The 24404-nt window shown below is 43.5% G+C and overlaps 1 protein-coding gene across 1 annotated transcript in view; it reads left to right on the forward strand.

The window, feature by feature from the left end:
* Positions 1 to 24404, forward strand: part of DNAH8 (dynein axonemal heavy chain 8) — a 612643-nt gene that overhangs the window by 8116 nt on the left and 580123 nt on the right. Inside the window, exons 2-3 of the mRNA XM_037895538.2 lie at positions 14896 to 15260; positions 24038 to 24172. Coding sequence (XP_037751466.1) covers positions 14904 to 15260; positions 24038 to 24172 — 492 coding nt within the window. The 5' untranslated portion in view covers positions 14896 to 14903. The remainder of the gene's footprint in view (positions 1 to 14895; positions 15261 to 24037; positions 24173 to 24404) is intronic.

Here is a 24404-nt window from a genome sequence, read left to right on the forward strand (position 1 = left end):
TCAAGTGTAGCATTGGCCTGGATGCATGGATGCTTCCTCTAGATCAGTGGTTCCCAAAGCCGGTCCGCCGCTTGTTCAGGGAAAGCCCCGGCGCGCCGGACCAGTTTGTTTACCTGCCGTGTCCGCAGGTTCAGCTGATCGCGGCTCCCACTGGCCGCGGTTCACCGCTCCAGGCCAATCGGGGCTGCGGGAAGGGTGGCCAGCACGTCCCTTGACCCGCACCAATTCCCGCAGCCCCCATTGGCCTGGAGCGGTGAACCGGAGCCGGTGGGAGCCGCGATCGGCCAAACCTGCGGACGCGGCAGGTAAACAAACCTGTCTGGCGCACCAGGGGCTTTCCCTGAACAAGCAGCGGACCAGCTTTGAGAACCACTGCTCTAGGTGATGAAGTTCATGCCAAGGTCCACCAGCCATTGTTGTTTATCAACTCAGAAAAATTCCAGTGGGCTTCAAATGTTCTAAAAATGAAGAAACTTTACTCCACTGGCACAGAAAGAAAAATGATCGCTATCAAGGGATCAGTACATCAGAGTTTTCCAGATTTTACCTTCCTGGTTGGTACCTTTGTTGGAAAGATTTTCAAATTAAAGGGAGAAGTAGACCCAAACATAGCTATAGATATAAGCAACAAAACTTCATTGGCCTTCTTGCAGAAACATTTAGGTCTGGAGAAAGGTTTTGATCAGTGGGACGCTCTCGTAGATGGCGAAGGTCATAATGTCATTCCCGGAATCAACATTGATCTATCCTCAACTCGGCCTGAATCACTAGAATGAAGAAACTGATAATACCGTGCATACTAAAGCACTTCTTAAGTCTTCAACAAGATCTTACTTAGAAGTATAGTACTGGTGGCCAGCTACTTCCCACAGCTACAGTGTTTTTTTTTTTCTTACTTATCAAGACAGGTGACTGTGAGGCAGTCTTATTGCACACTGATAAGAGTTGCAGGGGTTTAAATTCATAACAGCCTATAAACTTATTATTTAAAATACTGTAATAAACTTTTACTTTCTACCAATTAAATACTAAATCATTTATTAGATAGATGTCTGGCTCTAAATTAGGAAAGAAGCAGTGTTGCCTAGTGTTTACATCAGGCGACTTTCATTCTGGCAAGAGTTTGGGCAAAATGTTTAACCTCTCTGCTCTTCAGCATCTCCATTCTTAAATGGAGAGAATACCTAACCAGCGTATCAGATGCTTTGAGCCCTCCAGCTGTAGAGTGCTACATAAGTACTGAAAAAAAAAATTACTAGACTGAAGTTAGCCTGTCTTCAAGAATATCAAACGGGAAGCCCTGATTCAGTTTCTTAAGATTCTGATCCCAAATGGAGATATTTTGTAAAATCCATTTCCACCAGCCACCAGCACCACTGGAAGCCTCTTGAGAGCAGTTGTTCTTGGGAGGGTTCCTGTAAGATTTCTGGAAGTTTGGCTCTTCTTGTGAAATTTCAGTTCCATCTTAACTGCAAACTGAAAGAAGGCTCCTTCTAGTTTTGGATTTGACCCAGAACCAAAATTGCAAGGACAGATTAGGATCTAGGGACTTAAATCACAGTCCTGCCTCCCAAAATTCAAACCAGTTTGGATTGTAGGTGTCACATACGGTGTTTTTAGTAGTTAATAACTGATTCTGTTTTTTAGAAGCCACAGTGTACAAGCTTAAGCATTCCTGCCATGCTCTAGGAAACTAAAACTGCATACAAATTAGCTGAAATGTTTTCCCTCCATGACAGACCATGGAAGACTAGTAGAAGTTCTTGTCAAGATTACAAAGCACATAGAGCACTTGGGTTGGATTTTCCAAAGCACCTAAGTGACACAGGAAGCGCAAGTCCCGTAAAAGTCAATGGGATTTTGTACCTTCTCTATGCAGCTTTTGCCTGCTTTGGAAACATCAGTTGGGGATGAGGCTGATACTGGAGAGAAAATTGAACTCTCAAGGCAATGTAGTCTTCATTTTTAAGAGTAATTCTTTTGTCTTTATATACATTTTCCTGCTTTGTACAAATGCCATCTCAACATATTGTGACATGTGCTATTACATTTAGGGATGCTTTTTTACATGCAAAGAAAAAGAAAAAAAAATCAGGGAGGGATAGCTCGGTGGTTTGAGTATTGGCCTGCTAAACCCTGGGTTTTGAGTTCAATCCTTGAGGGGGCCATTTCGGGATCTGGGGCAAAAATTGGGGATTGGTCCTGCTTTGAGCAGGGGGTTGGACTAGGTGACCTCCTGAGGTCCCTTCCAACCCTGATATTCTATGATTTTACTTAATTAACCCAGAGTATGTATTAATACTTGGGGGGGGGGGCAAACAGCTGTGCATATCTATCAATGTTATAGAGGGTGAACAATTCATGAGTTTACCCTGTATAAAGCTTTATACTCCCACTGGGAGTTGGGCATCTGAGTGTCAAGGACAGGAACACTTCCTAAGTTGCTTTCAATTAAGCCTACAGCTGTTAGGGGACGTGGTTCAGATCTGGATCTGGGTTTGCAGCAGGCTAGCGGGTCTGGCTCAAACCAGGCAGGGCACTGAAGTCCTAAGCTGACAGGGCAGAAAAGCAGGAGCAGAAGTAGTCTTGGCACATCAGGTGGCAACCCCCACGGGGTTTCTGTGATCCATCCTGTCACAGGGGTAATAGTATTTTCCTGCTTTTACAGATGGGAAACAGAGAGGCTAAGGTATTTAGGTGCCTAACTCCTATTGATCAGTGGGAGTTAGGTGCCTAAGTACACTTGAGGATCCGGGCCTAAGTGACCAAGATCACACAAAAAGAAAAGGAGTACTTGTGGCACCTTAGAGACTAACAAATTTATTTGAGCATAAGCTTTTGTGAGCTACAGCTCACTTCATCGGATGCATTCAGTGGAAAAAACGGTGGGGAGATTTTATATACATAGAGAACATGAAACAATGGGTGTTACCATACACACTGTAACGAGAGTGATCACTTAAGATGAGCTATTACCAGCAGGAGAGCACGGGAGGGAAGGAACCTTTTGTAGTGATAATCAAGGTGGGCCATTTCCAGCAGTTGACAAGAACATGTGAGGAACAGTAGGGGGGGAAATAAACAAGGGGAAATAGTTTCTTTGTGTAATGACCCATCCACTCCCAGTCTCTATTCAAGCCTAAATTAATTGTATCCAGTTTGCAAATTAATTCCAATTCAGCAGTCTCTTGTTGGAGTCTGTTTTTGAAGTTTTTTTGTTGAAGAATTTCCACTTTTAGGTCTGTAATCGACTGACCAAAGAGATTGAAGTGTTCTCCGACTGGTTTTTGAATGTTCTTAATTCTTGACGTCTGATTTGTGTCCATTCTTTTACGTAGAGACTGTCCAGTTTGGCCAATGTACATGGCAGAGGGGCATTGCTGGCACGTGATGGCATATATCACATTGGTAGATGCGCAGGTGAACGAGCCTCTGATAGTGTGGCTGATGTGATTAGGCCCTATGATGGTGTCCCCTGAATAGATATGTGGACACAGTTGGCAACGGGCTTTGTTGCCAGGATAGGTTCCTGGGTTAGTGTTTTTTGTGGTGTGGTGTGTGGTTGCTGGTGAGTATTTGCTTCAGGTTGGGGGGCTGTCTGTAAGCAAGGACTGGCCTGTCTCCCAAGATCTGTGAGAGTTATGGGTCATCCTTCAGGATAGGTTGAATAAAGACTGGGAGTGGATGTGTCATTACACAAAGTAAGACTATTTCCCCTTGTTTATTTCCCCCCTACTGTTCCTCACACGTTCTTGTCAACTGCTGGAAATGGCCCACCTTGATTATCACTACAAAAAGTTCCTTCCCACCCTGGTGCTCTCCTGCTGGTAATAGCTCATTTTAAGTGATCACTCTCGTTACAGTGTGTATGGTAACACCCATTGTTTCATGTTCTCTGTGTATATAAAATCTCCCCACTGTATTTTCCACTGTATGCATCTGATGAAGTGAGCTGTAGCTCATGAAAGCTTATGCTCAAATAAATTTGTTAGTCTCTAAGGTTCCACAAGTACTCCTTTTCTTTTTGCGGATACAGACTAGCACGGCTGCTACTCTGAAAGAAGATCACACGGAAAGTCTGTGGTGGACCAGAGAATTGAACGCTTGTCTTCCAAGTCATAAGCTAGTGCCCTAATCATTGGACAACTCCTGATGGTTTAAATACTAGCATCAGCCAATTAGTGAGCTGTGAAGGGCGGCCCTTCAGCCCTTGCTGGGAATTATGTCCTGCAGAGCCTAGATTCATAGGGTTCCCCCATGGAAAGCTAGCCAAAGCGTTTAGTGGTTCTAACAAAAAAGGTCAGCAACTCACAATTCCTGTGTTTCTGGGTTCTAGTCTGCCTGGTTGTTACAAAAGTCAAATGAGACTACTTGTGTGCTTATAAGTTAAGCATTTGCATAAGTGTTGGCAAGAGTGGGGTCCAAAAATGTATTTATTCGGAGGCTTGTTTCAGTAAAAATTGGGGAATGTTGTATTTCTGATTTACTGGAAATTAACTTTTAAATCAAATTATAGTATATGTAAGATAGAATTAATCTGCAAAACTGAAACCAACTTGTGTTAAATGTTTTTGCTTTCCTGCATTTATGTTATACAACAACTGTATCAATTTTTTTTTTTTTTTTTTAGTGACTAGTAGTTTTTATCCCATGAACTATGACTAAGTCTCACTCATGTTAATATAGGTTGCTGGCTCTTCATTCTCCACAGTATTCTTCTGCACTGCTGAAAAAACAAAACGAAATCTGTACATTGAAATCAAACTTGTTTAAGTGCTATATAATAAAAATATACAGTAGGTAAAGGTTGAATAAGTTTCAGTAAACTAAACTGAGAAAGTTTCTAACTGTATCTTCATCTGCACTTGTTTTTGTGTGTTGATTAGCAAAATAAGACTAGTTGTTTACACGTAGTCATTTTCTTAAATTAGAATGACTAGTACAAGTTTAGAAAAGATTCTCTGTACCTGCAGTAGATATTATAGAAGGAAAAAAAGCTGTTTTATTGCTTATGTCAACTATGTACACATGATTGGCCAGTAGTTCCATCAGTTCAGTGGTTCAGATTTAGATCTCAATTCTACAAACATACACAACTTCATGCATGAGTAATCTCATTGGAGTCAACAGGACTACTCATGTGCATTGAGTTAAATGTATGTGTGATGCTCTGTACCTCGTGGGAACACCCTACACCCCCATGTTCATCTGTATAAAATGATTGTGTGGTATCCAATGCAAAGTTTGTCATGTTGGGTGTCTTTGGAAGGCTTATAATACACTGAGCATAGTTGTTATAGTAATTGTTACAGTAATGTTATAGGTTATAATTTCATGTATATAGTTATGAGGCTGAAAATATATCCTCATGGCTTAAAGCAAGCTCATGCAAAAACTCTCCAAGAACAGAGAGGCAGTTCACCCCTCATCAGGGCATGGATGGGACAAACCCAGCCCAGCCTCACAGGAACAATGGATACTGGCTTAGGCAGCAACAGAAGAATCTTAGACCCTTGAGGGAGTTACCTCCTTTCTTTGGGCAGTTTGGGACTGCAATGAGGTAATGCTCACCTGACTCTGAAGGGGGGCAGGGCGCATGCACAAAGCCAAGAAGAAAGATAGGACATGATAAAAGGTAGAGACATTTTGCCATGCTCTCTCTCTCCCACCTCCATCTACAGACACCACAACCACCAAGTGACTGAAACGCTGATCAAATGGGAGAGCCTGACTGAAAAGCCAGCCTGTGGTGAGAAGCATCTGAGTTTTTAAGGACACTGAAAGTGTTAAGATCAGCTTAGAATGGGGTTTGCTTTTATTGCATTTGACCAAATCTGACTTGTTATACTTTGAGTTATAATCACTTAAATCTACCTTTATAGTTAATAAATCTGTTCATTCATTCTACCTGAAGCAGTGCATTTGGTTTGCAGTGTGTTAGAGACTCCCCTTGGGAGAACAGGCCTGGTACATATCAATTTCTTTGTTAAATTGACTAACTTATATAAGCTTGCAGCGTCTAGTGGGCATAACTGGACACTGCAAGATGGAGGTTCCCAGGGTTGTGTCTGGGACTGGAGATATTGGCTAGTGTCATTCGCTTGCAAGTAGCTGGGAGCAGCTTACATGCTAGCAGCTGTGCGTGAACAGCCCAGGAGTGGGGGTTCTCACAGCAGAGCAGGGTAAGGCTGGCTTCCAGAGTAAGGATTGGAGAAGCCTAGCAGATCACCGGTTCAGATAACACCAGAGAGGAATGTCATAATGTGCTACATCTGGGAGATTTGTGCATCAAAAAATTAAAAATTCTGCATATTTTGTCAAAACACCACAATATAATCATGCTGGTTTCCAGTTGTTTTGGTCATGTATTTAAACTACAATACAGAAAAAAATAACACACAAAAAAGTTACAACTACTTGGTAACCAATACCCTACCCCTAATTCTGGATTTTCATTTAAATTACATTCCAGAACACCAAGCAGCACAATAAAAATAAAATAGAATGTCATTTTAAATTGCTTACACTTTTACACAAGTCATTTTTGCTAATCATGGTCCTGCATTTCAGTACAATCCAGTATTCTAATTTAAATTATAGTACAGAAAACAAAGCCTTTAAGTTTTTCCTCACTTAGTGATTTCCTTTAGCAGAACGGATCAAATTGTACAGTGAAAAACTCTGCATCTGCAGAGTTTGAGACAGCATTTATGCAATTCGAGGCCAGCATTTATGTGACTGCATTTATGCAGTTTGGAATTCTGTCTTTCACTGAAAGCCAAAACACCTGAGGGCTACAAAAATAGCTGCACTTTAAATAGCTTCAGGCACAATTTTTTCCCCTCTACAGTTTTAGCTCCTGTTCAGGTACCTCAGAAAAAGCCAGGTATTGTTTGTATCCTGCCATTTTTAAACACGATGAGAATCAAATCTACATGTCTCAGAAAATTCAGATCTTCTTGTCCAAATGAGAAATATTTGTCAATTTTTTCAGAAGATTGATAGCCTCTAAAGAGATCTAGACAGGTAAGTTTTTCCAACAGGAGATAAGTTTTCTGCCTCTCAAAATTTGAAGAACTCTGAGGTGCTTTCTGAAGAAAGGGAGCTCTAGATGTGAACTGAAATATCTGTAGTTCTTCCAGAAGGTCAAATGTGTTAACACTGCAAGGCTTCCTGCTCTCGAATGTCAGATTTAAACTGAGACTTTGTTCACATATCTCTGCTAGAAAAGTGATGTGTACTTTCAACAATGCATACTTAGCTGCGTCATTCAGCATTTTCTGAATAGTTCACACAGAAACTGGAGAGCTGGTGTTGCACTCTTCATTAAAAACTTTTGTAGAATTGAAAGTTCTTAGAGTGATACCGAACAGCATGGAATGAGCTGTTCCCGTGTGTGGGCTAGGAGGCCTGGATGCTTTGCCAGCTGGAGACTCTTGTAGTTTCTGGTTCATGAAATGGAGCTACCTCACTTTTGTACTACCCGAGTTGTAAAGTGCTTCAAAAACATGTTCTATAAATGTTTCTAAATGCTTCACCAATACCTTCAACAATATGTCAAACAGAGGATATGCCCAGAATTCAGAAACAGTATTATCTGAGAAAAAACATAGAATCAAATGCCTTTTTCATGTAAGTAGTATTGTCAGTATCAATTACTACATTTTCATGATCAATCTGGTACTCATTTACAGCTTTGACTACAGCCTGTGAAACAGTTGAGTGATTATCATCACCTAAAAAACACTGTGTCCACCAAAAAAAGTAAACAAGTCAACTGCAATCAGGTTCTAATGGTGCAAGCAGTACATTCAGAACTGATCTCGCCTCGTCACCACAACATTCAAAAATAACAGCAATTTTCTTGTCTTTAAGCTTCAGTTTTCTTTCAGGTACACTTCAAGTATGTATGTCTCAGTCAGTTGTGTCCAGGAATCGCACACCCCATTCCAGACCCTGCTGTCAAGAAATTCTCTCACAAGTGGATGGTCAGTCTTTGACAAGGGGATGTTGGCACCTGCTAGTGTCTTCACCCATGCTGTACAAATCTGAACGTAGAAGCAGTTAGATAAGTCTTGAATGAGGACAAATGTTTACTGCCCATGTAACATTGTTAATCTAAGATTTATTCATATTATATTTAGTTCCGAATTTCTAGATTTTAATGTAGATTTAAAGTATAGTAAATCATATATGTAAATAAAATATTTGGTGTATGCCTCTAAGGAGAGGCACACTCAATAACAAAAATGCATCATCAAATCAATCAACTAAAATATCACATGAAAGTGCAAGTTATAGTGTAGAGCAGTCGTTTTCAAACTTCTTTTCTGGTGACCCAGTTGAAGAAAATTGTTGATGCCCGTGACCCAGTACTTCCCCCTGCCTAGGAGCCGGACCTGCTGCTGGCTGCTTGTGGGGCGCAGCGTGGTGTCAGAACAGATAGTGACTTGCCTGCCTTAGCTGGGCAGCACTGCTGCTGGGACTTTTAACAGCCTGGTTTAGTGGTGCTGACTAGAGCCACCCTGACCCAGTGCCTTACATTCCGTGACACAGTACTGGGTCGCAACCCACAGTCTGAAAACGACTGGTGTAATGTGTATTATTAAAGAGAAAACTGACCATAATCACTTAAAAAAAGAAAAGTTAACAGAGCTGTATATTCAAGATCTTATAGCAAGTGAAGAGACCCTATTGCTATAGCTCTTTTAAGCTGCTACTTATATTTCAGTATAAGAACATTTTTTTGTATTTCCATTCACCTTCACATGTTCTTGCTTCGCCTGGGTTTTGTTTCTCCAGTGTACTTGTAATGGTCTTCTGATGTTTGTTTCTGCCTCTCTCCCTTGATTTTTTTTTGGATGCACAATGATCCACAATTGCATACCATCAGTCATGATTGAGAACAACATTGCAGGATGTGCAAAATAAATTGTTCCCATCCACATGCAGTTTTATAGGGATTCTTGAGTATGAGAAGCTGGTGCAGCCATTTGTGATGCATGATGTGAAGGCTGTACAGGTTGGGCAAAAGAATGAATATCCCTTTGGTCACTTCATCTGGACCTGTCTGGCTACTTTGGGAACTGCTTGGTTCTGACTGTCCTGACAGTTTATTGACTGCTTGATACATATTTTATTTTCCTTCAAAGTCTTTTTTTTTTTTAAATGGGTAAGTAAAATAGATCCTGAGCTGTAATCTAACCCCATTATGCCACTCTGGCACAGGAGAAAAGCAAGAAAGCACATAGACCTTCTTAGCTGAGGATTCCCTTGGTATGGAAGAGTCCTGACTGTCCTATGCCAATCCCTGTATAGGAAACAAGGAGGGGTGGGGAAAGGAGCACAGTCACATGCTACACTCTTGCCATTGCGAGTTGAACATGGCCCCCTGGGGACCCACTAGCTGGCATATTTTGTGGTAACAGCTTCCATCCTTGTACTCTTTAACCAACCAACAATAAATGTACTGATTGATTTAAAATCAAGCGCATGCTTGACCAAAAAGGGGACTTGTACCACTCTAAAGGTCAATAAAGTTAAGCTATCAGCAAAAGTGCCTCAGAATGATCTCTGCTGTTCTTTGATGGTAAACGGTGAAACAGACAGGGATTCAGGTGAATGCTGAGCTGGACGGAGAATAGGAGTGAGGAGCATTGGAGGCAATCCCCAAACCTCTTTGTCTAATAGTAATGTAATTAAGTTTGAGCCTTTATTTCTAGTCATTACTCAACTAAAAATGAAGCCATATGTTCAGTATGGCATCACAGGCAACTGAAGATTAAGTGAGAGCTGGAGAATCAAACTCCCAGTTTATATTAGCTACTGACCATCTCTAGAAAGGTCAGTAGTAAACAGTTCATGAAGCACATGGACTGAGAACTTTTTCAGGGGTCTGGGTGTGGCTGGCTCACTACAAAAGCAACTTTCCTTCTCCTGGAATTGACACCTCCTCATCAATTATTGGGAGGGGACTACATCCACCCTGATTGAATTGCCCCTGTCAATACTGGTTCTACACTTGTGAGGTAACTCCTTCTCTTCATGTGTCAGTATAATAATGCCCGCATCTGTAATTTTCACTCCATGCATCTGAAGTGGGGTTTTCCCCGCCATGAAAGCTTATGCCCAAATAAATCTGTTAGTCTTTATGGTGCCACCGGCCTCCTTGTTGTTTTAATAAAAAAAAATAGTTTTATTCTCTGGTGCTGCAAACTCCTATGCACATGCTTAATTTGACCACTATAAAGTCATGGTCCTGCTTAAATGTGTGCAGGATCAGGTCCTTAATTTCAATATTATTTTTTGCCTATAGCAGTTTTGTAAAATTGAAATAAAATATCCTACCAGTAGTAGAGTGTTTTTAAAAAATAGCATTTATAATTTAGTTATATGTTTTAATCTAAATTTGCAGTGGTGCACACATTCAAATTTAGTTTAACAAGGCCTTAACTGATTTAACTTGCTTGATTTAAATCAGTTTTTTTAAATTACGTTATTTACCCTGTCCTATGTACCTCTTTATGCAGTGTTTCCTGATATTTCTCTCAAGTGTCAGTAATTTCTATTTGTTTGTCCAAAACAATGTGACTAGACTTAAATATAGTCAGTACATCTTCAGTTGTCTTATATTTACTACTTTGGCAGTGATAGTAATATATGTTTTGTCACAAACTGCTTTACTAGTTGTCATTAGGATAGATTGGGTTATTGTATATCTTATGGAAGATTAAGTGTTGAACATCCTGTCTTAGGTGAAAATGAGGCAAAGTGGTTATAAACTGAAGTATTTTACAGTTTTCCATTATTCCTGGAGTATCTAATTTGAGTGAAAGATACATGACTACTGCAACATATGTAATGAGTTTCAGATTTGCCTCGTTATTCTGATTTATGAGATTTTTTCTTCCTCTGTCACATTTGTAGCTTTGTAACTAAGTTGTCCATGTGTCATTTGAATTTTTATTCACAGTTATAGGTTTTATCGCTACTTCTGTCAAATACTGATCAGTGAAGACATAGCATTTGTGTGTCAAAAGTGTTTATTCCAAACATACAACCTGTAAGGTGGTCACGGTGGGAGACCACACGCCCTTTGCTACAACACTTCCGGAGTGCTTCGGTTCAGGGGAAAATTAGCTCACAGTTAGTGTCCCAGGCGTGCAGTCACACTGAGCAGCGATAAGTCTATAGGCCCAGAGCCCTCAATCAGGGCGAGGCAACACACAGTTAATGGCTCTGGCTTGTGGTCTGGGAGACCAGCAACGAGTCTCTCTGCTCAGGTCCTCAGTCAGGGCAGTAATCCCGTAGGGGCTCTGACCTATGGTGAGTCATGCAGAGCAATAGAGAGCCTATTCCCCCAGCCCTCAATCAGGGAAGGGCAGCACTCAGTTCAGGAAAGGGGCTCTGGCCTTCAGTCCAGCAGAGCAACAGTGGGGAGATTAGCTCTCTGGTGTGAGACTCAGCAAACCATCTAGAAAAGGAGTACTTGTGGCACCCTAGAGACTAACCAATTTATTTGAGCATAAGCTTTCGTGAGCTACAGCTCACTTCATCGGATGCATCTGCCATCCTAGTTCAGGCAGGGTCCAGACCAATGCAGGCCTCCTGACTACAAAGTGGGGATGCTGCCACCCCTGACGGTGAGATGGCAGGAGGACACAGGCCCTCCCGCTCCACTACATCCCAGCCCAGTGCCCTAACAGTGGTCCGCCACTGGGTCAGTGGGAAAAATTAAACTGCAACACACTGGCCTGCTTGCAATCAGTCACACAGCCAAACCCTATTTGGCTTCCCTAGGCTCCTTCCTACACTCAGTCCAGGTACCTGGGGTTGTTGTTGGTCTTGCTTGAGTAAACAACGAGAAGCAGCCCAAACAGCTCCTTGGTATCCCTGGCGTCCGGCAGCTCCATCCATCCTTCCAGGTCTCTGTAGTAGCTTCTATCAAGTCAAGGCTCCAGCAGCAGGGGAAAGACATGCTGCTACTCTGCACCAACTGAGCTAGAGGGCCGGCCTTTTATAGTTCCTGTTCCTGCTCTGCCCCTGTGCTTCCGGTGGGGTGGCCATGGGTTTCCCAGTTCTGCCCACCAGAGGGCAATCACGGTTCTCTCGCGGTCTGTCAGGGAGGAAGGCAATGCCCCCTTGCTACACAGCCATATATTTTGATTTCACATGATTTCCATGATAAATGGAACATTGTGGATATTGCTCCACCAATCAAGACTCAGTAAGAGTTTTCTTCTCCAGGAATAGTGCACATGCTGTTTAATCTCATCATATACTGAATCCAGCAATCTTTCAGTAAATGTGCACATGCTTCATGTTGAGCACAAGAGTAGACCCAGTGCAGTCAGTGGGACTACTCACATGCTTAAATTTAAGTAGAAGCATAAGTTGCAAGATAGGGGCCTAAGTCATCAATGAGGTTGTCACAGTCCTCAAATTAGCTGCAACTCTGATCCTCCTGGTCTCCTCCAGTGCACCCCACTAGATCTTAGGCCTCCAGCCATCACCTGTCTCAGACCAGGGCCTTAGTTTTCAGATCCCTGCAATTCGTTATGATTTTGCCTGCAGTTCTGATCTCTCAGGGTAGTGACACGGTTACCCAGTGATCAGTCTGTTTTTTTCAGAACCACTTTTTTAAAAAAATCAATAATACTTTGCTTTATGAAAGCAAACAGTTTATATGCATCCTTAGCTTACCAGGTGTTCACCCATCTTCAACATGGAGATCCTGGTAGGGCTAAAATACTTGAAGTCCTCCCACAGAGCTTGTTTTTGTTGATCACAGTCTCGTGCCTGTCAGTTCTGGATGGTGTCTCTCCCTGGATCAGGGCTGTTATTTTTATAAAATTTGAAGTTCCTTTTCTGCTAAGGCCTTTGAAACAGGTAACTCAAAAATGAAAGGAAATAGCATTTACGAACAATTAAGGTTAAATATTTTTCCAAATTCAGTGAAAAGTTTAGCATTTCTTACTAAAAGATCCAGAATATTCAAAATGACTGACTGAAACAGCATCTTCAATTTCATCCTTAGTATCAGCAGCACAATTTTCAGAATGTTATTTTAGACTTGCCACCACATCTTTGTTGCACTTTTTACATCATGCATGTAATTCTTTCTTAACATTGCCAGCACTAAAGAGTTTCTTCAAAATATTTCCAGATGAGATCCTTGTTGCAATCAGGAGACACTGTCCATTTTCACACTAAGTATCTAGTACTATAACTTTGTATAATAAAACTGTAAACATTAAACATTTTTCTGCAAACATTTATATAAAAAGCAACTTATTCCTAGCTATGCCCTGATCTTGCAAGCACTTATGTATGTGAGTACTCCTATTGACTACAGTGGAGCTACTCTTGCGTAAAGTTACTGACATGCATAAATGCTTGTGGGCGGAGGCCTTTAGGGCCTGGTCCAAAAGCCGATTGAAGTCAATGGGAGTCTTTGATGTGGTCAGCCCATGTGTGTGTGTTACAAACTGATGGATCCCGTTGCTTTCATGGATGAGTGTTCAGCCAGTATTAACTTAAGTTTTAGATTTATTTGTTTTTATGGCTTCTCACATGGGAAGCTCATCCAGTCCTGGATTTGCAGATGCAGTTACATGTCTTGCAAGTGTAGTCTTACTGAGAGAAGGGTTTGAGGCATTGACCTTAACACATGCTCTCTTCTTCTGCAAAGACCTTACACACTACTCCTCAAAAGTGGACATGGCCTCATATTACAGACCTCTCCATATGGATCTGTCCAGAGCAACTTGTTAACCAGGTTTTAATGTCTATGTTGCATACTTTGAGGCATAGGCGCTGACTCTGTCGGTGCTCTGGGGCTGGAGCACCCAAGGGAAAAAATTGGTGGGTGCTCTGCACCCACCGGCAGCTCCCCACCCTGCCTCCCCAGCTCACCTCTGCTTCCGCTCCGCCTCTGCCTCCTCCCCTGAGTGTGCCGCCGCGTCCTGCTTCTCCCTCCCAGCGCTTGTGCTGCAAAACAGGTGTTTAGCGTGGCAAGCACTGGGAGGAGGAGGAGGAACACTGCACACTTGGGGAAGAGGCGGGGTCAGGGATTTGGGGAGGGGTTGAATAGGGTCGGGGGGGGAGTCAGGGCGGGCCTGAGGGTGGGGCTGAGGGCGGGGGGGGCATGAGAACCCACCGGCGCCAACGAAAGTTGGTGCCTGTGCTTTGAGGTTGGCCTTCAGTTGTCTTTGTATCTGAGGATTGATTAACTTTTAGAGTGGGTTCCCATGCTCAGTTGGCTATAGAACACTGCTTTTGGTATATGGGAAAGTCTCCATGTAGACCAAACGTCCTGACCCAGCAAAGCTGAGCACTGATGAGCGTATTCTTGATGCCAGGGGTTTGGCACCTCTCAAGGATTTAAGTGCTGGGGATCCTGTTCTGCTTCTTGATGTTGCAGATGGATCTTAAGCAGCAAAGGTGCCTTTAATTTACAAATTAAAGTAACCAATATAAATTTTAAAAAGCTTCTTTAATTTTTTTAAAAAATGATTGATTTTATTTACCCTGATATTTACAGGTAATTTGATATTGGGTAGAATAAAAGGCTATAATATTATATTTTAATCAATTCCAAATTGTTTAAAATATATGGTAAAACATTACTGAAAAATAAATATAAATAATTGGAAAATACTTTTTAAAATTGTCAGTAATCAGATTCATGTAATGTTTGTGTTAAAGAAATTTATATAAGTTCCATAATATGTTATCTTTAACAACTTTGAGAGAACTTGACAGAAATATTAGGATTGTGTATTTGGTGAATGAGTTTAGAGGTCTACTACCTTTTTTTCCTACTCTCACTTGAGGATATAATTAAAGACGTTTCTAAAGCATTGTTACAATAAGTGAATTGTTTGTAAATTGCAGGTTTCAAGATGGAGGAGGTGCCAGGGGATCAGATGGAAAGCCCAGACACTAGAAAGGAAGCTGGGCCTGGCCCCGCTCCGCCAGAAGAAGCTGGGCCCGGCCCCGCTCCGCCAGAGGAAGCTGGGCCCGGCCCCGCTCCGCCAGAGGAAGCTGGGCCCGGCCCCGCTCCGCCAGAGGAAGCTGGGCCCGGCCCCGCTCCGCCAGAGGAAGCTGGGCCTGGCCCTGTTGCTCGTGCTCGACAAGTGGCATCTCTCCGTCCTCCCCTAGAGTCGTTTAGCCCTTCTCTGGGTAACCGTAGGATGTCTAAATTTCGTCGGAGTACTAGTGGAGTTCAATCCCTACAAGAAACTTTAAAAGAAAAACAGGTTTAGTATCAACTATTACATCTATAACAATGTAGTTTTCTCTCTCAACGTTCTGTTTCTTTTCTCAATTTATTATATCAATTTTTGTTAGGAAGATCTGCCTATTAGAATGTGGCTGACTTTCTCTTGAAATAGTTTTTTGCAATATTTTCTTTTTTAATTTTAAAGTAATGAATAAAAAAGTGCAAAAAACATTCACAAATAACATATACAGATATTTAGTTGCAGTCAAGCTATATTTGACTTTGGTCCTGCAAATATTTATGCATGTGTTTAACTTTATGTACTGTTAGTAATCCCACTGAAGTTACTGGTAAGTGATCTTTCTTTTTTTGTATTGGGACAACAATAATTGAAGTAGTGAATTATGGAAGGAGTGTACTAGTCAAAATATAACACACATATAGTAAAATATTCCGGGAGGTAGGTTGTGGAGTATACTGTCCATTTAAGGGACACTCTGTAGCTTACAGCCAAGACAGCCGGGCTGCAGCGAAGAAATATCCTCCATCACTCTTGGGGCTGGGCAAAATACACAGGGAAAGGAAGGGAGATGGAATCAGAAGCCACACTGAATTATAGGTTGCAGTCCCCCTCAGCACTAGGGCACTATGACGGGGGCCCTAGAGATTTTGGTTTTCTGATTGTAAGTTGGTTGCTCTGACTTTATGTTCTGAGGACTTAAGAACTTCGTTAAACTCCTCCTTCCTTGGCCTGATACCTAAAGAGAAAGGAGAAATCCTGCCTGCTTCCTAGAATAATAAGAGAGAACTGGGGACTCTGCTGCTGGGGTTGGTTTGGAGGCCTTCTAAAAAGGGGTTGTGATTATTTTTGTTGTTGTTACTAATTTGGTTTTGGCCTTCACCATCTTGGATCTTCTACATGTAGCCTAGCTGACAGGATCTCTTGGGAGCCCCCTTCCTCTTAGAAGGGTCATGAATGGAAACCTCCAATTAGTCCTGCAACAACAACAAACAGAGCAACAGAAACCGCTAGTTCCAGGAAGCACAGGTGGCTGCCCAGCAGCACCTAAAGGAAGCACAGGTAGCAGAGAGGAAACACCAATTTCAGGAAGCATGGCTGGTGGCTCAACAGGAGATGTAGATAGCCACCCAGAAATAACAACGGGATATGCTACATGCCAATCAGGAGTGGAACCACCAATTTCAGTCAGACATGGCTAGACTGCTCACCCCGCGGTCTGCAGGGGGAAGGGACCACGCTGGGAGGAGAAACTAGCTGTAGCATACATCTGAGCCTCACCCTGACCAAGCTGAGAGATGGTGATGGTGACCTAGAAGCCTATTTGACCATTGTTGAATGGGTTGATACCCCAGAGGTTCTGCGAGAGAAATACCTAAGTGGTACAGCTGTCCCCGTACATCACCAGGAGGCACAGGTAGCCTACTGCATGCTGAGTGAGGATTAAGCAGGGTCTTATACTGCACTAAAGATGGCTTTAATGGATTGGTTCAACCTTTCCCCAGAGGTGTGTCAGTGGAGATACTGGGGCTGAGGCATTTTCCACAAGAGCATTCCCATGTTTTGTGGCCCAGTGATTCTAGTATCTGGCCTCGTGGTGGCTGGTTCCAGAGACCCAAGTCTGTGGGGGAACCAATGAACCAATATTTGAACATCCTCCCAGATGTGGTGCAAGCCTGGGTCCAGTGCTTCCAGCTGCCATCTGTAGCAGTGTCTGTGGAAATCACTGAGATGTTCCTGGAGGCTACAGCATCTAGGAAGGAAAGTCCAGTCTCATGATGGCCTGGCCTGGCTAGGAATGGTGGCAGGAGACAACACAGCTAGTGCCCAGCGACATCTGCCACCACAGCCCCAACCAGGACCGTAATTTTATTAAGTTCACAATCTTTACTGCTCCATCTAACACTTAGGAAAGTTCTTCTGGCCATGTTTGTTTTGTTCTTTGACCTTGCTTACAAAATCCTTCACCTTGCCAATCATGGAGGCAGTCCCATCTGTGCCAAACACTAAGATAGTTTTTCCAGTGTAATTCTCCCTCCTCAAGGTAGGGCATTGACACTCTGAAGATTTCCTCCCACGTCGTGTGATGTGGCAGTTGTCTACAAAATAAAAAAAATTCTTTTTTACAGTTTCCATCAATACCTGACATTAGCCAAGAGTTGAGTATGACTTCTGATATCTGTTGATTCATCAAGAGGCAGGGCAGATTTTCTGCTTGATTTGATTTTTTTTATCAGACCACAGTCTCAATGTCAGCTAATGTCATCAATGCAGTGACTTATCATATTATCTGAAAGGGAAACTTTTGCAATTTCATTGACTGCATTTTCACCTAACATTGTTCTCACCATTTCTTTGCATGCTGGTGAAATTAATGTTTCTGCGACTCGATGCAACTTTTTCGTCTTTGCTACAAACTCAGCGACCAAGTAGCTTGGTTTCAGTGGTTTATCAGAAACTATTACACAATGTTTCATCAGGTGCACTTCTTTTTCATTTTGATCCTTCAAATGCTCAAAAAAATATTTGCCTTTGTTGGCAGGGGATGGATGTTTGCTAGTAAGGTGTCGATTTTACTTACTTGGCACCGCTGCATGGTTTGAGAGTTTCTCCCCACACATAAGACATTGTCAAAAAGAGTAAGATGGTTCACCTATAAATGAAAATCCAAATTGCAAATAACTCTCACAATAGCACTGGCTCACCACTTTGACTTTCTTATGTTCATGTCAGCTTCATCACTGAAAGTAGATGTGGAGGTGCCAGAATCTCTTTTCCTCAAATATTTGTCCATTTTTGAGTCTTCAATTCAAAATTCACTACTGTAACTTAATGGTTGATAAGAAAACACAGCTACCACATAATACCATGTGAACAGCAAGGTCATTTGAGCGTAGTGTGTGTAATGTCTGTCTCACATGTACACTGAAGAGGAACAGCACAAAACGCAATTTGGTTATGACACTAATTAAAATAAAGAAACTTTTCTCCACACAAGTGACTTTTCCAAAATTCTGTGGCACACATGTTCATGCTTGATAGCACACCGATGTGCCATGGCACACCAATTGGGAAACACCGCTTTAAGGGACAGTTTGGCTCTTACAGACAAATCAGCCTGGGTGCAGTCAAGAAGCATCCTGCCTCCTCTTGGAGCTGGGCTATATAAAAAGGAAAAGGAAGCTGAGTAAGGGAGGGGGGACAAGAAGCAATGGTGGTAGCTACAGGTTGTGGGCTCACTCAGGCACCAGGACACTAGCTTGACCTAGACCTTCAGAGACTTGTTTTTTGACTGAGGACTGGTTTACAGAATAGGATAATGTGCTTTACAGGAGTGTGATTTCTAAAGCACACTAATGTGTTGTGCATTAATTGGTCTGATTAGATCCTGAATAGATCCTGCTAGTACCCTTTAATTTAGTACTGTTTGAAACAATAGTATGTTAAAGTGCAGTAGGGAACCTTGAGTGCACACCAGCAGGATCTACAAGAACTAATAAATAGGGAACATGTTAGTGAGCTTTAGAAATCACACCCCCCGTACAGCGCATTAACTCACTGTGTAGATAAGTCCTAAGTTTGGTTGTTCTGAGGTAAGGGCCTTAGGAATTTGGTTAAGCTGCTCCTTCACTGACATGATGCCTAAAGAAAAGGGAGAAAGCCAGCCTGCCTCTTGCAACAATAAGAAAACTAGGAACTCTGCAAGCTGGGGTTGGTTTGGAGGCCTTCTTAAAGGGGACATGATTTTTTTTTTGTTGGTTTGGTTTTGCTCTTTCCCTTCTTGGATCCTGTATACAGATATTCTGTGTTTGCTTATCCTTGACATTCCCTCAGAGTTGACTTGTATATTTCAATGGTTATTTTTATTTTGTTCTCCAAGTAGTGTCACTGTAGGTACTCCACTTCAGGTGCGCATGCATCCCCGTGTGCCTTTGATTGGAGATTTTCTGTGGTTTCCATTTGGGCCCATGCATACACTTTACACATCCTCAGGCCCTGTACCAAGGATATATAGAGCTGCATGGGTGAACTACCCTTAATTCCTTCTCAAATGCCTTTGGCCTGAGTTGGGAAGTCGAGCGTATCCGCTTCATTTAGATATAGGCAGTTAGCTAAACATAGTTTTCTTAGTTGTTTTCTTAGTTCAATTTAGTTATAGTATTTAGTTTGTGGGTTTGTTTGTTTCCCTGCCTGAAGAATTCTGGACTTTGATGCTTCTGGGTTATGCTGGGATCCCCAGGTTTTAAGCACTGTCTTTCCTACTGCTTTCCTAAAGCTATCCTGGTCAGTGGTGGACACCCATATACCAACCAAGTGTAAGATTTCCTCCTTCAAGAGAAGATCTTGTAAAAACTGGGACCATAACATTTAAATCTGTTAATGGTGAAACAAACCATAAGTCCAGTCTCCAACTCAGGTTCTGAGAACCCCACTGTGGACTGGCCTCTGAGCACACTTAGTGCCCTATGTATGGGTCCTGGTCACCGAAAGCCTTGAGGGATACAGCTTCAGGTACCCCATCTGTCTCTGGGTCTCAGTCACCAAAAACATTGAGGGATACAACGGTACCAAGAGTAAGACTGTGGGTAATGACAAGAGGAGCAGGAGTGGTTGGTCTGTTATTAAGAAGTCTTGGTCACCGACTGAAAAGAATGTTCTGGAGACCTCAGGTCCTAGTAGGAGTGCTACTGAGTGCTACTCTAGGTGGTTCTGGTACTGTGAGACTGTCGAAGGCTTCCTATAAGAGTCACTCTTCCACTAAATTGAATTCAGTACCAAAGACTTTGCTGGCATCAGGTGGTCATGTCCATTCTGGTAGACATTTCACTTCAAAGAAGTCTGAACTATCCGACTTTTCTATACCTTTGATACCAACACTGGTATCCCATACTGCTACATCAGTACCACCTGAGTCTGACTTCGGATGTACTCATTCAAAACATTCAGTGTCCACAGCACTGACATTTTCTGGACAGATCTGTGATTTGGTACTGATGCTGGCCTCCACAGGATACTCCTGGAGGAATTTTGCACCGCTGTGCAAGTGCAGAATTAATATCCCCCACAGATTTTACTCTTTCCCCACAGGTAAATTGAATCACATGCCCCTCCTGGGCTGTGGTCCAGGGATATGGCATCTGGTTCAGGCGTCAGGAGCAGCTGGGGGAGATGCATCCAGGGAGGGGCAAGGCTGGGAACAACCTGGCTGGTGGCTCCCACCATGTGGTGGGCTCCAACAGATAGTTGCACTGGGCTGTGGGAGGGATGGGGACAGCACATCCTCTTCCACTACACAGGCTGCTCCCAGGGCCAGGTCAGACCCACTTCCAGGAACCTCCCCCGACTGCAGGAAGCTCTGCACCTCCCTACCCCCACATCCTGCCCCCATTGCTCCCCAGCAGTAGACGGAGGGGTCACTGTTTGGGGAGTTGCCCCCTCTGTCTGCCCAAACCCCGTGAATCTGGACCCCACCCCAAATCCCCCCTGCTGAGCCCAATCCTCTGCATCCAGACCCCTCACACACCCAGACTCCCCTGCTGAGCCCCAACCCTCTGCACCTAGAACACCCCACTGAGTCCTCTGTATCTGGACCCCCATCCCACTGAGCCCCACACCACCAAGGCCTACTCCCCCAGCACCTGGAGCCCTCTGCTGAGCCCCCTGCACTCAGACTCCTGTGAGCCAATGCTCCCCCACACCCAGACCGCTCCCTGCCAAGATCCAACCATCTTCTCCTTCACCCTCTGCAGAGTCCCATTCCCCCTGCACCCAGAATCCCCCAATGAGCCCCTGTGCATCCAGATCCCACCCGCCCCTAGACCCACCACTGAACCACCCACAAGGGCTGACAAGGAGGTAACAGCTCAGATAAACATTTCCTTGTCATCCATTACCAGGTGAGGCTGTAACGCCTTCACCAGCTTTCATGGCAGATGAATTTAGACAATTTCTGGAGCTGTTGAAGTACATCACAGATATGCTTCAAATTCCTTTAGAGAAGCTCCAGGACTCTCATAAGCCCCTGGACGTTTTACATACTTCAGCATCTGCACATGTGGCTTTTCCTGTGAATGGGGCTTTATTAGAGCCTACTACGACCATCTTTGTCATGGATTCAGTTAATGAGCATAGTAGACAATACCATATGAAGTCTACCCCTTACAACAAGAACCATAAGTGACTGTTTCTTTGGCTGCAAGAGTTACTTGGGGTCTAAATTAGCTGTTACCACTTAAGAAAGGGATCTTGGAGTCATCGTGGATAGTTCTCTGAAAACATCCACTCAGTGTACAGCGGCAGTCAGAAAAGCGAACAGAATGTTGGGAATCATTAAGAAAGGGATAGATAATAAAGCAGAAAATATCATATTGCCGCTATATAAATCCATGGTATGCCCTATCTTGAATACTGCATGCAGATGTGGTTGCCCCATCTCAAAAAAGATATATTGGAACTGGAAAAAGTTCAGAAAAGGGCAACAAAAATGATTAGGGATATGGAATGGCCTCCGTATGAGGAGAGATTAATAAGACTGGCAGTTTTCAGTTTGGAAAAGAGATGACTAAGGGGGGATATGATAGAGGTATATAAAATTATGACTGGTGTGGAGAAAGTAAATAAGGAAGTTTATTTACACAAGAACTCGGGGTCACCAAATAAGATTAATAGGCAGCAGGTTTAAAATAAAAGGAAGTGTTTCTTCACACAATGCACAGTCAACCTGTGGAACTCTTTGCCAGGAGATGTTGTGAAGGCCAAAACTATAACAGGGTTCAAAAAAGAACTAGGTAAATTCATGGAGGATAGGTCCATTAATGGCTATTAGCCAGGATGGGCGGGGATTGTGTCCCTAGCCTCTGTTTACCAGAAGCTATGAATGAGCGACAGGGAATTGATCACTTGATGATTACCTGTTGATTCCCTCTGGGGCACCTGGCATTGGCCACTGTTGGAAGACAGGATACTGGGCTCGATGGACCTTTTGGGCCATTCTTATGTTCTTATTAAAACAGCTTTCTTGGTGGCCATCACTTCGGCTCGGATGGTTTGAGGCCTGCTGACTTTAATGATGGATTCCCCCCTTTACAGTCTTTTGAAAGGACAAAGTCTTGTTACATCCACATCCTAAATTTCAACCTAAAGTGTCTTATGAATTGCATATTAATCAGATTATTCATCTCTCAGCTGTTTTCCTGAAATCATATCAGACTAGGCAGGAAGCTGCATTCCATACCTTAAATGTCAGAAGGGTATTATCCTTCTATATGGACAGAACCAAACCATTCTGAAAGTCTCCCAGGTTGTTTTTTTTCAATTGCAGACAGAGGCAAAGGATCCACAGTCTCCTCCCAAAGAGTCTTAAGGTGGATTTCTGGGTGTATTGTCTCATGTTATGAATCTGCAAACATTCAGCCCCCTAGAGTATTAGCCACAAGATCTCAGTCTACTTCTATGACATTATTCAAGGATGTTCCAGTTGCTAAAATTTGCAGAGCTGCAACCTGGACTACAGTACATACTTTCTCCAATCACTATGCTTTGGGTAATGTCTCTAGATCAGATGCTGCAGCTGGCAATGCAGTTCTGTATTCAGTATTAGACTCTGCATCTAAGCTCCTTCCATCCTGGGGGATACTGCTCAGAAGTCACCTGAAGTGGAGCACACATAGGGACCCTATTGGAAAAAGGAGTAGAGGTTACTCACTTTGCGCATTAACTTGAATTCTTCAAGATTTGTATTCCTGTGGGTTCTCCACCATCTGCCCTCTTTCCTGGGATTCCTCTATGGGACTTTGTGGTAGAGAAGGGGTATTTGCCTGCATAGCGTTCAGTATCCTTGGTACAGGGCTTGAGGATATGTAGAACATACCTGTGGGCCAAACAGGTACTGCTACTGAAAATCCCTGCTCAAAGGCACATGGGGGCACACATACACCTGAAGTGGAGCACCCAGAGGGACACACATCTTGGAGAACTCCAATCAAGGGCAGCAGAGCCTACCCCAAAATATGGGGGCGGGGAGGCAGAGCCAGGGTCCCCCACACCTCCTCTTCTGCCAAGGCCTCGCCCCTGACCAAACCAGAAGCCGGAGTGGGCCAGGAGCCTTGGACCCTCCACCTGCCTGGGGTGGATGGGTCGAGAGCAGCCCCTGTCTTTTCCCCTCCCCACAGGCTTCCCACCCAGGGCGGGAGGGTCTGTGGCTCCCCACAGCTGCCTGCAAGGCTCTTACCATGGCTGGGCTGCAGCCCCCCAGCCGGAGCTGGGTCCAGGTAAGAGCCACATGTGGCGCGTGGGCAGCTGTGGGAGCCGCGGACCCTCCTGCCCTGGGAAGGACGTCCGGGGGACAGGGACATGGGCCGGGGGCTGCTCTCAACCCCCGCAACCTGGGCAGGTGGAGGGTCCGCGGCATGGCGACTCACAGCTGCCCAGGCTCCCTGGTCCAGCTCCAGCTGCTGGCCTGTCCAGGGTCGGGGGGAGGCCTCAGGGAAGAAGAGGGGTGGGCCCCTGCCAAAAAGTGGGTGGGCCAAGCCTTTCCACTTTCAAAAAGTGGGAGAGCCATGGCCCTCTGCCCACCCACCCCCTATTCCAGCACCACTGACTCGAGTTACTGCACAAGCTGAGTAACCTCCCCTTCTTTTAACCTATGAAAATATAGTTTATTTTTAAGGAGTAATTAGGGGAGTTTCACATAAACAGCAAACTATAATATTAGTTTCATGTTATGGGTCAGGTTAACAAATAATTTTGCAAACACTGCAGTTTTTAGTTTTTTTAAACTTTTTTTTATGTTTTAGGCACGATATAGAGATGCAAGGGAAGGTCGAAAAATGAAAATAGGTGCTTCATATAGATACATATTTGAAGTCCTAGGGGACAAACTTGGTTTAGATGCAACAACTGTGGAAGATATGATCTTGGATGGCCCTTCAGTAAGTCTGATTTAAACATTTTGTTTGTTATTGTTAATGTAGTTATATGTTGTTACCTAATTTATAAGTAACTTTTTTTTCTTCGAGTGCTTGCTCATGTTGATTCCATTCTAGGTATGCACACACCCATGTGTGCAGCTGTCTGAGATTTTTACCTTAGTGGTACCTGTAGGACCAGCTGTGGCACCCTCTGGAGTGCTGTGCTCATGCCAAGGTATATCAGGTACTGCAG

Source organism: Chelonia mydas, chromosome 3 (genome assembly GCF_015237465.2).
Source record: "Chelonia mydas isolate rCheMyd1 chromosome 3, rCheMyd1.pri.v2, whole genome shotgun sequence".
Lineage (NCBI taxonomy): Eukaryota > Metazoa > Chordata > Testudines > Cheloniidae > Chelonia > Chelonia mydas.